This window comes from Nothobranchius furzeri, chromosome 9 (assembly GCF_043380555.1).
Source record: "Nothobranchius furzeri strain GRZ-AD chromosome 9, NfurGRZ-RIMD1, whole genome shotgun sequence".
Classification (NCBI taxonomy): domain Eukaryota; kingdom Metazoa; phylum Chordata; class Actinopteri; order Cyprinodontiformes; family Nothobranchiidae; genus Nothobranchius; species Nothobranchius furzeri.
In genome coordinates, this window is record NC_091749.1 from 33,717,330 (window position 1) to 33,730,291 (window position 12,962).

At 45.5% G+C, this 12,962-nt stretch overlaps 1 protein-coding gene across 5 annotated transcripts in view; it reads left to right on the forward strand.

Annotated features, from left to right (window-relative positions):
• esrrga (estrogen-related receptor gamma a) overlaps positions 1-12,962 on the forward strand; it is an 87,912-nt gene that overhangs the window by 14,022 nt on the left and 60,928 nt on the right. For all 5 annotated transcript variants that reach the window (XM_015952795.3, XM_070554792.1, XM_015952792.3 and 2 more), the window contains exon 3: positions 9,895-10,319. In XM_015952795.3, coding sequence (XP_015808281.1) covers positions 9,895-10,319 — 425 coding nt within the window. The remainder of the gene's footprint in view (positions 1-9,894; positions 10,320-12,962) is intronic.

Here is a 12,962-nt window from a genome sequence, read left to right on the forward strand (position 1 = left end):
GAGCTTATCTTCCCGCTGCATGTTTCTGATCGTTGCATGAAGATTCACTGGCACACTATAGATGGTTGTAGTTTAAGCACAAAAAGGCACACACTGTAATATGAATATAGAAACACACACTTCCTTTTCTCCTTTTTTATTTGCCAGTGTTTAAAACCCGTCAGCTTATTGGACAAAATGTGTTTTAACCATAATTTCATTGATTGTATGTAATCAGAGGTTTATTCTGCAGCCTCGTCTCGTCTCGTCTTCCTCCGCTTATCCGGGTCCGGGTCGCGGGGGCAGCATCCCAACTAGGGAGCTCCAGGCCGTCCTCTCCCCGGCCTTGTCCACCAGCTCCTCCGGCAGGACCCCAAGGCGTTCCCGGACCAGATTGGAGATGTAACTTCTCCAACGTGTCCTGGGTCGACCCGGGGGCCTTCTGCCGGCAGGACATGCCCGAAACACCTCCCCAGGGAGGCGTCCAGGAGGCATCCTGACCAGATGCCCAAACCACCTCAACTGGCTCCTTTCGATCCGGAGGAGCAGCGGTTCTACTCCGAGTCCCTCCCGAATGTCCGAGCTCCTCACCCTATCTCTAAGGCTGAGCCCGGCCACCCTACGGAGGAAACTCATTTCGGCAGCCAATGAAGTGAATTACAGGCTTCCTGCCCGACTAACACTGTAGCAATTGATCTGCTCCCTGGTGTGTGTGTGTGTGTGTGTGTGTGTGTGTGTGTGTGTGTGTGTGTGTGTGTGTGTGTGTGTGTGTGTGTGTGTGTGTGTGTGTGTGTGTGTGTGTGTGTGTGTGTGTGTGTGTGTGTGTGTGTGTGTGTGTGTGGGCTGTGCGCAAGGTGGTCTGTGTGAATGGGTGTGTGTCGATGTGCCAGCAGGAGAGCAAAAAGATGATAGAGGCTGTTTGTATGTGAGAAGTAGAAATTACGACAGCGAGGGGCTGAGACACAACCAGAGCAAGATAGAGAGAGAGGGAGAGGGAGAGAGAGCCCAGTAGGAGCTCAGATTGACTCCCGCAGTTGGAGTTTTTCTTCCTTCAGTTTTTCATTTATTCATTTTTCTTTCCACAAACACCTATAATCACCAACACTATGATTCTGCAGCACTGAAACCCAACCACGTGCTTGGACTGACACCAAAAATGCTAAACGTTGTTTACTTGCCTTCAGAGTCCCACAGAAGTCCTGAAAACATTCACCAAGAGGGCATTCTTGCTGTAATTGTTTCCCATGAAGGAACAGCTGCAACCTGCTCCCTCTGAGTTGACGTGTTCCACTAACAAGCCGAGCTTCCACACGTGCTTTTGCTCTCACTCACGACCGTATCAAACCAACAAGCTGACAAGCAGTTCAACAGCCCTCCACAGATAGGAGGTTGAATAAAACTGAGACAGAAATATAACAGGATCAGTGTGAGGCTGAAAAGGCAGATGATGAAATTGTTCTATTCATTCCACTCTGGAAATCTAAATGTGTTTTCCTACTTCCCTTCCTGGCTCCATTCTCTTAATTCAGTCTGTTTCCTTTTAGGTCCTCTTTCCCCCTTTCCTTTCTCTTCTTCCCCGAGCATTGCCAGTATTATCTAGATAGAATTGTGTAAGGTTTTCTCTCCTTTTTTTTTTCTTTTTGCTTATTGGACTGTGTGTTCTTATCAGCATTGAAAGCACAATGCTAGGTGTGATGGAAAGGTATTAGCCAAGCCCGTGGTAGCTACGTTGTCAGCACTTCTCCTCTCTCTGTCTCCATATAGCCACCACTTTCTGCTTCCTCTGTTTCCCCTTTATCTACTCAATCCACAGTTTTTTTTATATTAAATTAAGTTAAAAAAACACTTTGGAGGTATGAGAGTTTATTAATAAGCCCTAGTGTGTCCTAAACAAAGTTTATAATAGAATCCTTCCTGGCTTTGAGGATTTGTTTAATTTGACAACACGTTCTTTACCTTCTCTCTTTTTTCTAACCCAGACCAGAAGGGTTACAAAAACAGGGATCAGTTTGTTTTATTGCTGCCATCTAGTGAGGCAAAGATTGTATATAATAAAATAGTATTATTGCAAACAGACTCAAGACAGCTCACAGAGACACAAAGCAAGGCTGCCGTCGCTGTAATACAATGATTATATGTTTGTCCCAGTCAGTTGTCAGACCACTGCACCAGCTCACCGCTCTAATCACAGCTTCGCTTACTAAAGTGGCCCGCTATGATGTAAAACGCACAAAGAAATGGTCACTTTCCATCTTGCTTTTTAATACTTTCCTTTTTATAGACCTCCCTTGCATTGCTCACATCTTTTTTTTTTCAAGAAGAGGTGAAATAAAAGGAAAAAGTGGATACAGAGGTACAGACAGCGATCATGCAGTCAAGGAAATGTAGTAATTGTGTGTGTGTGTGTGTGTGTGTGTGTGTGTGTGTGTGTGTGTGTGTGTGTGTGTGTGTGTATGTGTGTGTGTGTGTGTGTGTGTGTGTGTGTGTGTGTGTGTGTGTGTGTGTGTGTGTGTATGTGTGTGTGTGTGTGTGTGTGTAAGATTGTGTGAATATTGGTGAATATTTGAGGAAACCTTTGACAACAAAGGTAGTCACAGTATAAGATCAGATATTACCGTTGGCACTTTTGCTCAATTCCACATGATCACTACTCCTCTCGTACAAATTTTAGATTTCAATTTTTTTAAATACTCAGTGTTTTTTGTTTATTTATGTACATTCTGGTAGATTTTTATGAGGTACCTTTTTATGTTTTTATTTAGAATTGTCTTTTTTCTTTGTCCTTATACTGGTTTGCACTTTCTGTGTTGAGCTGCTGCAACAAAATTGTGTTCCTGTTACACTTGTTGAACTGAAATGACAATAAAAGGAATCCACCTAATCCATCTATTGAGGTGAGATTTTATCTTAAATACGAGTTATTTTCATCAGCCTGAATCTATAACTGAAAATAAAGCAGTTCAGTGGGGCTCCGCCCACACCCGCTCTGATAAAATGTGCCTTCAACAGAGTCTTAGGTGAGTCAGTTTCTGTATTGGCTGTGGTAGTTCAGTGGTTAAGGTATCTGCTGTCTCAGTTTTGCCATGTGCTGACGTGGAATCGACTCCCAGTGGTGATAGCAGTAAATTATTTATCCAGCTGAAACAGATTTAATGTTTTTTTTTTTTTCATATTTTAATTTTATTGATTGTTTTCTGCAAAATATTTTGTGTCTAAACGTCAATTTGGTCATTTTAGTCAATTTACTCTGCTCATCTCACATGGACTCACATTGGCTAAATAAACAAAGAAAGCAAATAAAACTGATTAGTCTTTATATTTTAAACAGTTTACCAATAAATGGTTGAAAACATTAAACTGGCAAAGTGTTATAGCTGAATCTATAACGCTCCAGCTGTGAGTGTAAACCTGTAAGGCTCGTCTTTGGCATACAGACATCAATTGTGATTGCTTAACAGCCGGACAGGACGCGGAAGAAACAAAACTAAAAACATGATAGTGAACATCTCGGTGTTAAGTATGCAAGAACAAAAACTTAATTCATTTGAAATTAATAGTTTCTGTTTATCTGGCTTATTCAGCTTCTCCATACCTCGTCTTCGTCTTCGTCTTCCTCCGCTTATCCGGGTCCGGGTCGCGGGGGCAGCATCCCAACTAGGGAGCTCCAGGCCGTCCTCTCCCCGGCCTTGTCCACCAGCTCCTCCGGCAGGACCCCAAGGCGTTCCCGGACCAGATTGGAGATGTAACCTCTCCAACGTGTCCTGGGTCGACCCGGGGGCCTTCTGCCGGCAGGACATGCCCGAAACACCTCCCCGGGGAGGCGTCCAGGAGGCATCCTGACCAGATGCCCAAACCACCTCAACTGGCTCCTTTCGATCCGGAGGAGCAGCGGTTCGACTCCGAGTCCCTCCCGAATGTCCGAGCTCCTCACCCTATCTCTAAGGCTGAGCCCGGCCACCCTACGGAGGAAACTCATTTCGGCCGCTTGTATCCGCGATCTCGTTCTTTCGGTCATTACCCAAAGCTCATGACCATAGGTGAGGATTGGGACGTAGATCGACCGGTAAATCGAGAGCCTGGCTTTCTGGCTCAGCTCCCTCTTCCCCACGACAGATCGGCTCAGCGTCCGCATCACTGCAGACGCCGAACCAATCCGCCTGTCGATCTCCCGATCCCTCCTGCCCTCACTCGTGAACAAGACCCCGAGATACTTAAACTCCTCCACTTGAGGTAGGACCTCTCCCCCGACCCGGAGGTGGCAAGCCACCCTTTTCCGGTCGAGAACCATGGTCTCAGATTTGGAGGTGCTGATCCTCATCCCAGCCGCTTCACATTCGGCCGCGAACCTACCCAGCAAGAGCTGAAGGTCAGAGCTGGATGAAGCTAGGAGGACCACATCATCCGCAAAAAGCAGAGACGAGATTCTCCTGCCACCAAACTCGACACACTCCACACCACGACTGCGTCTAGAAATTCTGTCCATAAAAGTGATGAACAGAACCGGTGACAAAGGGCAGCCCTGGCGGAGTCCAACCCTCACTGGGAACAGGTCCGACTTACTACCGGCTATGCGGACCAAACTCACGCTCCTCTGGTAAAGGGACTGAATGGCCCTTAACAGAAAGCCACCCACCCCATACTCCTGGAGCGTCCCCCACAGGGTGCCCCTGGGGACACGGTCATAAGCCTTCTCCAAATCCACAAAGCACATGTGGATTGGTTGGGCAAACTCCCATGCCCCCTCCATCACCCTTGCAAGGGTATAGAGCTGGTCCACAGTTCCACGGCCAGGACGAAAACCACATTGCTCCTCCTCTATCTGAGATTCAACTATCGATCGGACCCTCCTCTCCAGTACCTTGGAGTAGACCTTTCCAGGGAGGCTGAGGAGTGTGATCCCCCTATAGTTGGAACACACCCTCAGGTCACCCTTCTTAAAGATGGGGACCACCACCCCGGTCTGCCACTCCCTAGAAACTGCCCCCGATGACCACGCAATGTTGTAGAGACGTGTCAACCATGACAGCCCTACAACATCCATAGCCTTGAGATACCCAGGACGAACCTCATCCGCCCCCGGGGCTCCGCCGCTGTGTAGTTGTTTGACTACCTCAGCAACTTCTGCACCCGAGATTGGACAGTCCATCCCCAGGCCTCCCAGCTCTGGTTCCTCCTCGGAATGCGCATTGGTGGGATTGAGGAGCTCCTCAAAGTATTCCTTCCACCGTCCGACTATAGCCTCAGTTGACGTCAGCAGCTCCCCATCCCCACTGTAAACAGTGTGAGCGAGTTGCTGCCTTCCTCTCCTGAGGCGCCGGACAGTTTGCCAGAACCTCTTTGGAGCCGATCGATAGTCTTTCTCCATGGCCTCACCAAACTCCTCCCACGCCCAAGATTTTGCCTCGGCAACTGCCACTGCTGCACCCCGCTTGGCTATCCGGTACCTGTCTGCTGCCTCCGGAGACCCACAGACCAGCCACGCCTTGTAGGCCTCCTTCTTCAGCCTGACGGCTCCCCGAACCTCTGGTGTCCACCAGCGGGTACGGGGGTTGCCACCACGACTGGCACCGGCCACCTTACGACCACAGCTAGCAACAGCCGCCTCGACAATCGCAGAGTGGAACAAGGCCCACTCGGACTCAATGTCCCCCACTGCTCTCGGGACGTGGTCAAAGCTCTGCCGGAGGTGGAAGTTGAAGACCGTCTTGACAGGTTCTTCTGCCAGGCGTTCCCAGCAGACCCTCACTATGCGTTTGGGTCTGCCAGGTCTACGCGGCATGTTCCCTTGCCATCTGATCCAACTCACCACCAGGTGGTGATCAGTTGACAGCTCCGCCCCTCTCTTCACTCGGGTGTCCAAAACATACGGCCGCAGGTCAGATGATACGACTACAAAATCTATCATCGACCTGTGACCTAGGCTGCCCTGGTACCAAGTGTACCGGTGGGCATCCTTATGTTCGAACATGGTGTTCGTTATGGCCAAACTGCGGCTTGCACAGAAGTCCAATAACAAAACACCGCTCGAGTTCTGATTAGGTGGGCCGTTCCTCCCAATCACACCCCTCCAGGTCAAGCTGTCATTGCCCACGTGAGCATTGAAGTCCCCCAGCAGGACAATGGAGTCCCCTGATGGAGCACTATCTAGCACTCGTCCCAGGGACTCCAAAAAGGGTGGGTACTCTGAACTGATATTTGGCCCATAAGCACAAACAACAGTCAGGACCCGTTCCCCGACCCGAAGGCGCAAGGAAGCTACCCTCTTGTCCCCCGGGGTAAACCCCAACACACAGGCAGAAAGTCTCGGGGCTAACAAAAAGCCAACCCCAGCCCTCCGCCTCTCACCCGGTGTAACTCCAGCAAAGTAGAGTGTCCAACCCCTCTCCAGGTCTCGGGTTCCAGAGCCAATGCAATGTGTCGAGGTGAGTCCGACTATATCTAGCTGGTACCGCTCAACCTCTGCCACAAGCTCCGGCTCCTTCCCCGCCAGCGAGGTGACGTTCCATGTCCCAAAAACTAGTTTTCTTGTCCGGGGATTGGACCGCCAAGGCTCCCGCCTTGGTCTGCCACCCGATTCGCATTGCACCGGACCCTTCATGTTCCTCCTGCGGGTGGTGGGTCCACAGTTGGACGAGCCCATGTATCCGGTTCGGGCTGGGCCCGGCCGGGCCCCATGGGCGAAAGCCCGGCCACCAGGCGCTCGCTCACGGGCCCCAACCCCAGGCCTGGCTCCAGGGTGGGACCCCGGTAACCCTCCGGGCCGGGTACTCCGACTCTTCGTTTTAACCGCCATGAAAGATCCTTCGAACCGTTCTTTGTCTCACCCTTCACCTAAGACCAATTTGTCATGGGAGACCCTACCAGGGGCACTAAGTGCCCCAGACAACATAGCTCCTGGGATCATTAGGGCACTCAAACTCCTCCACCACGATAAGGTGACGGTTCAAGGAGGAGTTCTCCATACCTATAAACCCAAAATACTGCCAGGACTTTTTATTTACAGCCAGTTTACGGTTGACTCACCAAAAAATGAAATTTAATTATTTGATCCGAATAATCGATCCATTCCAGGAAGTAGACATAAGTGATCTCTAAGAAGTCTCATTTATGATGGTGTTAAATGGTAAATTACACACTCTCCATCATTCTTTGGTTTTTGTTGTTAAAAAATCACAACTGGTCTTGACATGACATGGAACATGAGAAACACACAACAGTCAATTGCTTTTTTCTTTTCTACGCAGCGTAGTAAAGATGTGCTTTTACCTTTTAAGCTGACCGGTTTCAGCTAACTCTGAGGGTTTCCTCAGAGCACCACCGATGATGGTGGCGTCACTTCCTTCTCCGTTTTTCTACGGGCAGCAGAAGACGATGTCGCCCTCTACTGCCCGCACCCTCCTCGCTGATGACAATGTCCCATGTGCGATCCAATGTGTAAACTCCATTGTTTCTGCTGGGTACACCTTTCCTTATTTCTATGGCTTCCTTAATCCATTTTCTGTATTTTTATTGTTCGGTATTAATGATCCGTGTGCTGTTCCAGACCATTATGTGAAAAACATTAAAACATATTTTTCTCACTTGAGGTTGGGAATTAAAGCAGTAAAACCCCTAAAGATGCTAAAATAAAGAAACATTTAACAAAGTTAAAGAATGTTTTTAAAAAATCCAAATAATTTTGGTTTACAAGATTTTGCCTGCTTTTATTTATTTAACAACATGTCCTTCCTTTGCAGTGAAAACTTTTTTTTTTCCAAAGGACATTAAATCATTTTGTCATTATTAAGCAAAAACAACTAAAACTAGACGTTGGGTTTAACATTTGTCACATCTTATTTTTCATACACTATAAAAAAGAAACACTTTCATCTTGTGGCACTTTTTACAAATTATGTTGAGCACCGAAAACATAAAAAATTGATAAAGCAGCGACTCAACCCCTACATTTTCTCTTCACACTCATCTGAAGAGCAGAAAAGGTACAATAAGACTGCTCTTTCAGCACTGAGCCGTCGCTACATCGCACCGTAATTGTACTGATAACATGCACACAGAAAAGCATTCAACCTCTCACTCTGCACCGTGCGCTAGCAGTGATTTCTTAATCTTCTTTCTTCTTCTCCTCTCTTCTGTGCGCATGTATTCATTTTTATTCTTATTATTTCCCCCCCTGCGATGGCAATTATTTTTCATTTATAAGCAGACTGAGAGTGAGTAAGAGAGCAGAAAAAAGGCATGATAGAGGAAAAGAGCGACTGGGATGGGGACGGGAAAGATATCTTTTGGCACTTAAACACTTTAACTTAATGGTACGCAGAGGGATTGACGGTCGAAAGGAAGAATGGACAAAATACGAAATCGTCACCATCGCATCACGTAAACGAGTCTAATCCGCTCATTGCAGTCGTCACTGTTTGCTCCTCTGCTGGAGCAAAGACAACTTCATGTCATCACTTTCCTTCTCATCCCTCGTTGCCACAGATACACCCCTTCCCTCTCACCTGTTCTGAAACGTTATGTCCCACCTACTTCTCTTTCTTTTACGTCTACTTTCAGCCTTGATTAGTTTCCACAACTTAACTCACAATGTCTTTCTCATTTCACCTCTGTATCAGATAAATAGATTTATAGATGTTGCTTAATACCACAGAGCCACTATTAATGGGAGTCCTGAATTAGAGCCACTTGCAGAAAAATGAATAAAATATGTAATGAAAAGGGTGACAAAAGGGTGGAAAGAGGCCAAAGTGTTGTACATCATAAATGTCAAATTGACTTATGAAAAAATAAATTTGGTTCCAAGTCTCGACATTTGAAATATTTTTGCTACGGTTTTGAGAACTTGCATGGAAAACACAATTAGACTGTGTGTGGTGCTTCGCATTAAAATCAGGTTGTGTTTCAGTTGGTTTTAATCAAGCACTGCAGGTCTTGAAACTCCTCATTTTTTTCTCTTCCCTCTTTTGCCCGTCTGCCTATCCGTTTTCCTGTCTGTATTCATCCTCCATTCCCCCACCTGAGCAGCCTTCCATTCTCCGTCAAGGCACTGTCTGTGCTTTATGGGTCCCTGTGGGATGGGGATCTTTTACAGGCCGACTGGACTTTAGAAGTCCCTCGTTTAGCAGCATCCTGCCTTAATTAAAAACCCCTTTTGTGCCTTCTGCCTTTAACAATGAAAGGGAGTGAAGGGAGGGAGGGAGGGCAGGGTTAGAGGGACAGAATATAGTAATGCAAAGAGGAAGAGAAAGAGAGGGGCAGAGAGAAGGAGAAAGAGAGATGGCACTGAATAGGAAGTGATAGGGAGACGGGCAGATAGATAGTAAGGGAGACAAAGGGAGGGATGGAAAGATATGGACAGAGAGAAGATAGCTGTTAATTACAGCTGCCATTAACAAGACACCAGCCAGCCTCTTCGGGGAGAGAAATAAGTCCCAGCAGGATGGGAGAAAAAGAAAAGACAAGAACAAAAAAGAGCGACAAATAGTTATAAAGTGCAGCTTTATAACTATAGACCTTTTCGTATGTGGGCTCCACCGTTTATTAAAACTGAGTATGTGAGTGCATCGATGTACGGCTGCTGGAACCAGTGTCTTTGTTTATATGAGCTGTCGATGGGATGACTGAGCAGCAGAGGAGCTTCTTACTGATTACCTTCATGTTGAACAAGCTGCTATTGACTTGAGAGTGACGGATGACCTCATCCTTGAGCATGTGAATATGTTTGTGTGATGACGTGATGCTCCCTGCTGCTCTTTTAGGCTCTTCCTTTTCCAAACAAACAATCTTTTTCTTGTCATGAAGTATCATACTTTCTGCTTTTTCACAGATGCCTCAGTCAGTCTTTGTACAATGTTTTTCTTGTGTCTAGTTGTTTCCTTCATCTTTCTATTATTTTTTCATGTCTCTCTCCTGTAGGCTTCTCTGCAGAATGTCCAGTAAGGAGCGCCACCTTGAGTCCAATTGTCCGTCTTCGTATATAAAGACTGAACCCTCGAGTCCTGCCTCTCTGACTGACAGTCTAAACCATCACTCCCCTGGTGGCTCCAGTGACGCCTCAGGCTCATACTCATCCACTATGAACGGCCACCCAAACGGTTTAGACTCCCCGAGCCTTTATGGTTCCAACGCGGGACCCCTGGGACCTGTTGGAGGCCCAGGGTCAAAACGTTACGAGGACTGTTCATCAACTATCGGGGAAGATTCGCAAATAAAGTGCGAGTACATGTTGAATTCCATGCCGAAGAGGTTGTGTCTGGTGTGCGGGGACATTGCATCAGGGTATCACTATGGAGTTGCATCGTGTGAGGCCTGCAAAGCCTTCTTCAAACGCACCATTCAAGGTTGGCTTCCATTCTGTGTTGCAAATTATCTCTTAATTTGTTTCTCTACCTGCCTTTTCTTTTAGTTTCTTCTAGGGGCTTCCTATTGTGAATTTGCAGTGTTTCAGGTGTCAGAAAGAGTCCAGAACATGAAGATTTTACAAAAAGGTGTTAACGGCTGTTAGAAAAAGACATTTTCTTCATTTCTTCTAAATTATCTTATTTTAAAAGCTTTTAGTAAGTCACTAGACATCATCAGAAGTTGATTGTGGGGAATTCAAGAGATGAAAGGTAAGCATTTTCCCACTTCAGTCAGAGTGTTCAACTACAATCATTTGGAGAAAGTGTGTACATGCTAAACAAATCCTAAATACAGCTAAATTTGTACATTTTGAAATTAATTAAACAAACCCATTAAATTGCATTTAGCATAGTAAAAGCCCTAAAGCAGAATGTAAACATGATTCTTATAAGATGTGTCCTCTGTTTGTTGAGCGACCAACAAAGCTAAAACAAACGGTTTCCCTACCTCATTGTCCTTTCTTATCCCCTCATGCATCTACACACTTCTGCTTATAGACATCCAGTCAGGCGAACACATGCACCATCTCTTTCACCTACAACCTTAATCTCTTCTTTATCAACAGCAAAAATAATGTCCTGGGAGTGTTTTCTTCTCTAGATCCAGTGTTTCATTCCTAAAGTGTGTCTGTCATAAGCCTGTAGTCGAGAAGATAACGTACTGTCAGAGCAAGGCCAGGGGTCGTGACTATGGGTCAGGAGTTCACGCAAGTGGCTAGAGCAATAATCCACATAATGAAAGGAGCACCAGTATCTAGGCTCCATAATCCATTGCTCATGTCTTGTTAGGGTTAACGTACTTGGAATAACTCCGCTGATGAACACTTAGAGATTTTATAGTAATTTAGACTTTGTTTTATTTTAGAAAGTAATTTGTAAAGTCTGTAGTTTGGTTGAACCAAATATTTTCCATTGAGGCCTCAAACTTAACATGTACTTTTCAGTCATTTTTAATTAAGCCTTGTCAAAAGAATAAGTATTTTACCCAAATGTAGATATGTCGTACTTGGAGAGTGTTGCTACACTAATCAAATACTATAAAGATCCTGATAAAAAGATCAAATCTCTGCATTATTGATGATTTAACATCCCGTTAGACAGGTTTATGACACATTTTAGGGTATTTTATTGAATTGAGAAGTGCTCATTGGGTCATTTTATTTTTGATTTGGTTCAGTCTCTCTCTCTCTTTTTTTTTTTTTTTTTTGTTACCAAGAACGTTTCAACACCACTCACCTGGATGTCCCTCTTGTCACTCCAGCTGCAATAACCAAGTTACCGGTCAGTCATGTAGCCAGCTGCTATCGATCCATTCAACCAATCACATCAGACGGCTCTCATCTATCTGCTGTTCCAGCCATCCACCTTTCTCTGCTTTTGCTTCCGATAAGCAGCTTTTCCAGTAAAACCCAGAGAGACACAGGGACAAGAAAATGTAGGAAGGGAGTAATGCCTTCAGCTGACCTGAATAGGTTTATTATGAGATGACATGAGGTCATGAAGCAGTCCTGATGAATAGTTTTGGCCACACATATTCAGAAATTAAAAGACACACACTCAGGTCTGGAAACAGATGGTGACCTTGTAATAATTCTGTCTTGACCCTTCATCGAAGCTGGGTCAAATTGTTGATCAGTGTCCCTTGTTTCATTTTAATCAGAGTTTGTTAAAGATTCCAGATGTTGGTTCAGGACCCAGTTGTTGATTAAATGTAGTGATTTTTATAGTTGGGGTTAGGAATGCAATATTTACTTTTCATTTATCTTTCTGCCATTTTTGTAGCCAAAGAGGAAGATGAAAGGTTGTTATTCTTACTGAGAAACATAATGTACATCAGTGTATTCACACATATGAAAATGCACTGAAAAAGATCTCACTACTTCTTAAGTTAAGTGGAGAATCTTTGCTTCTGTAAAGCTGTGGTGGGAAATATTTGAATTCACACCAACTTCACAAGTTTCATTTGGCTTAACGGAGGGAGTAGTATTCCAGTGTTACGTTCGTTTTAGGTCACAGTCATGAAAACAAACATTTCCCCACCCCTTCACTTCAAACCAGCTGACCACTTGTTAGAGTTATACTTACAAGTGCAAAATTTGCAAGCTCTGCATCCAGTCAGTAACCTTCATCATTCAGAAAACTCTTCCCAATAAAGACTCTTGTTTGACCCAGCTTTCATTCAGACTTTTTCTCCGTTTTGTTCCAACGGATAACGGTTTTCTTTGTTTCTTCTGAGGCTTCGCCATGAACAAGATATAACAAACGCCAACCTGGTGGAGGTGTAGTGTCCCTATGGTCTCCGTGGGGGTAGGGTGTGAGCAAAGCTCTAATCTAGGTGAGAGTGGAGTCAGAATTTTTTCAATGAACAGAATAAGGGAAATATTAATCATTTGGGAAAAGATTAAAACAGGAAGACGGTGGGAAACGGGTCAAATATGGCGGTTTCCTGGCCCAAAATGGGAGTCTTGCCAGCCGTGGCTCAGAGGGGTAAACATGGATTGCCGTAAAGCTTTACTGCTTCGCCTGAGATACGTGACTTGCAAGACTCACCGTCCAGAGAGGCTCAAGTTGCAAAGGCAGTAT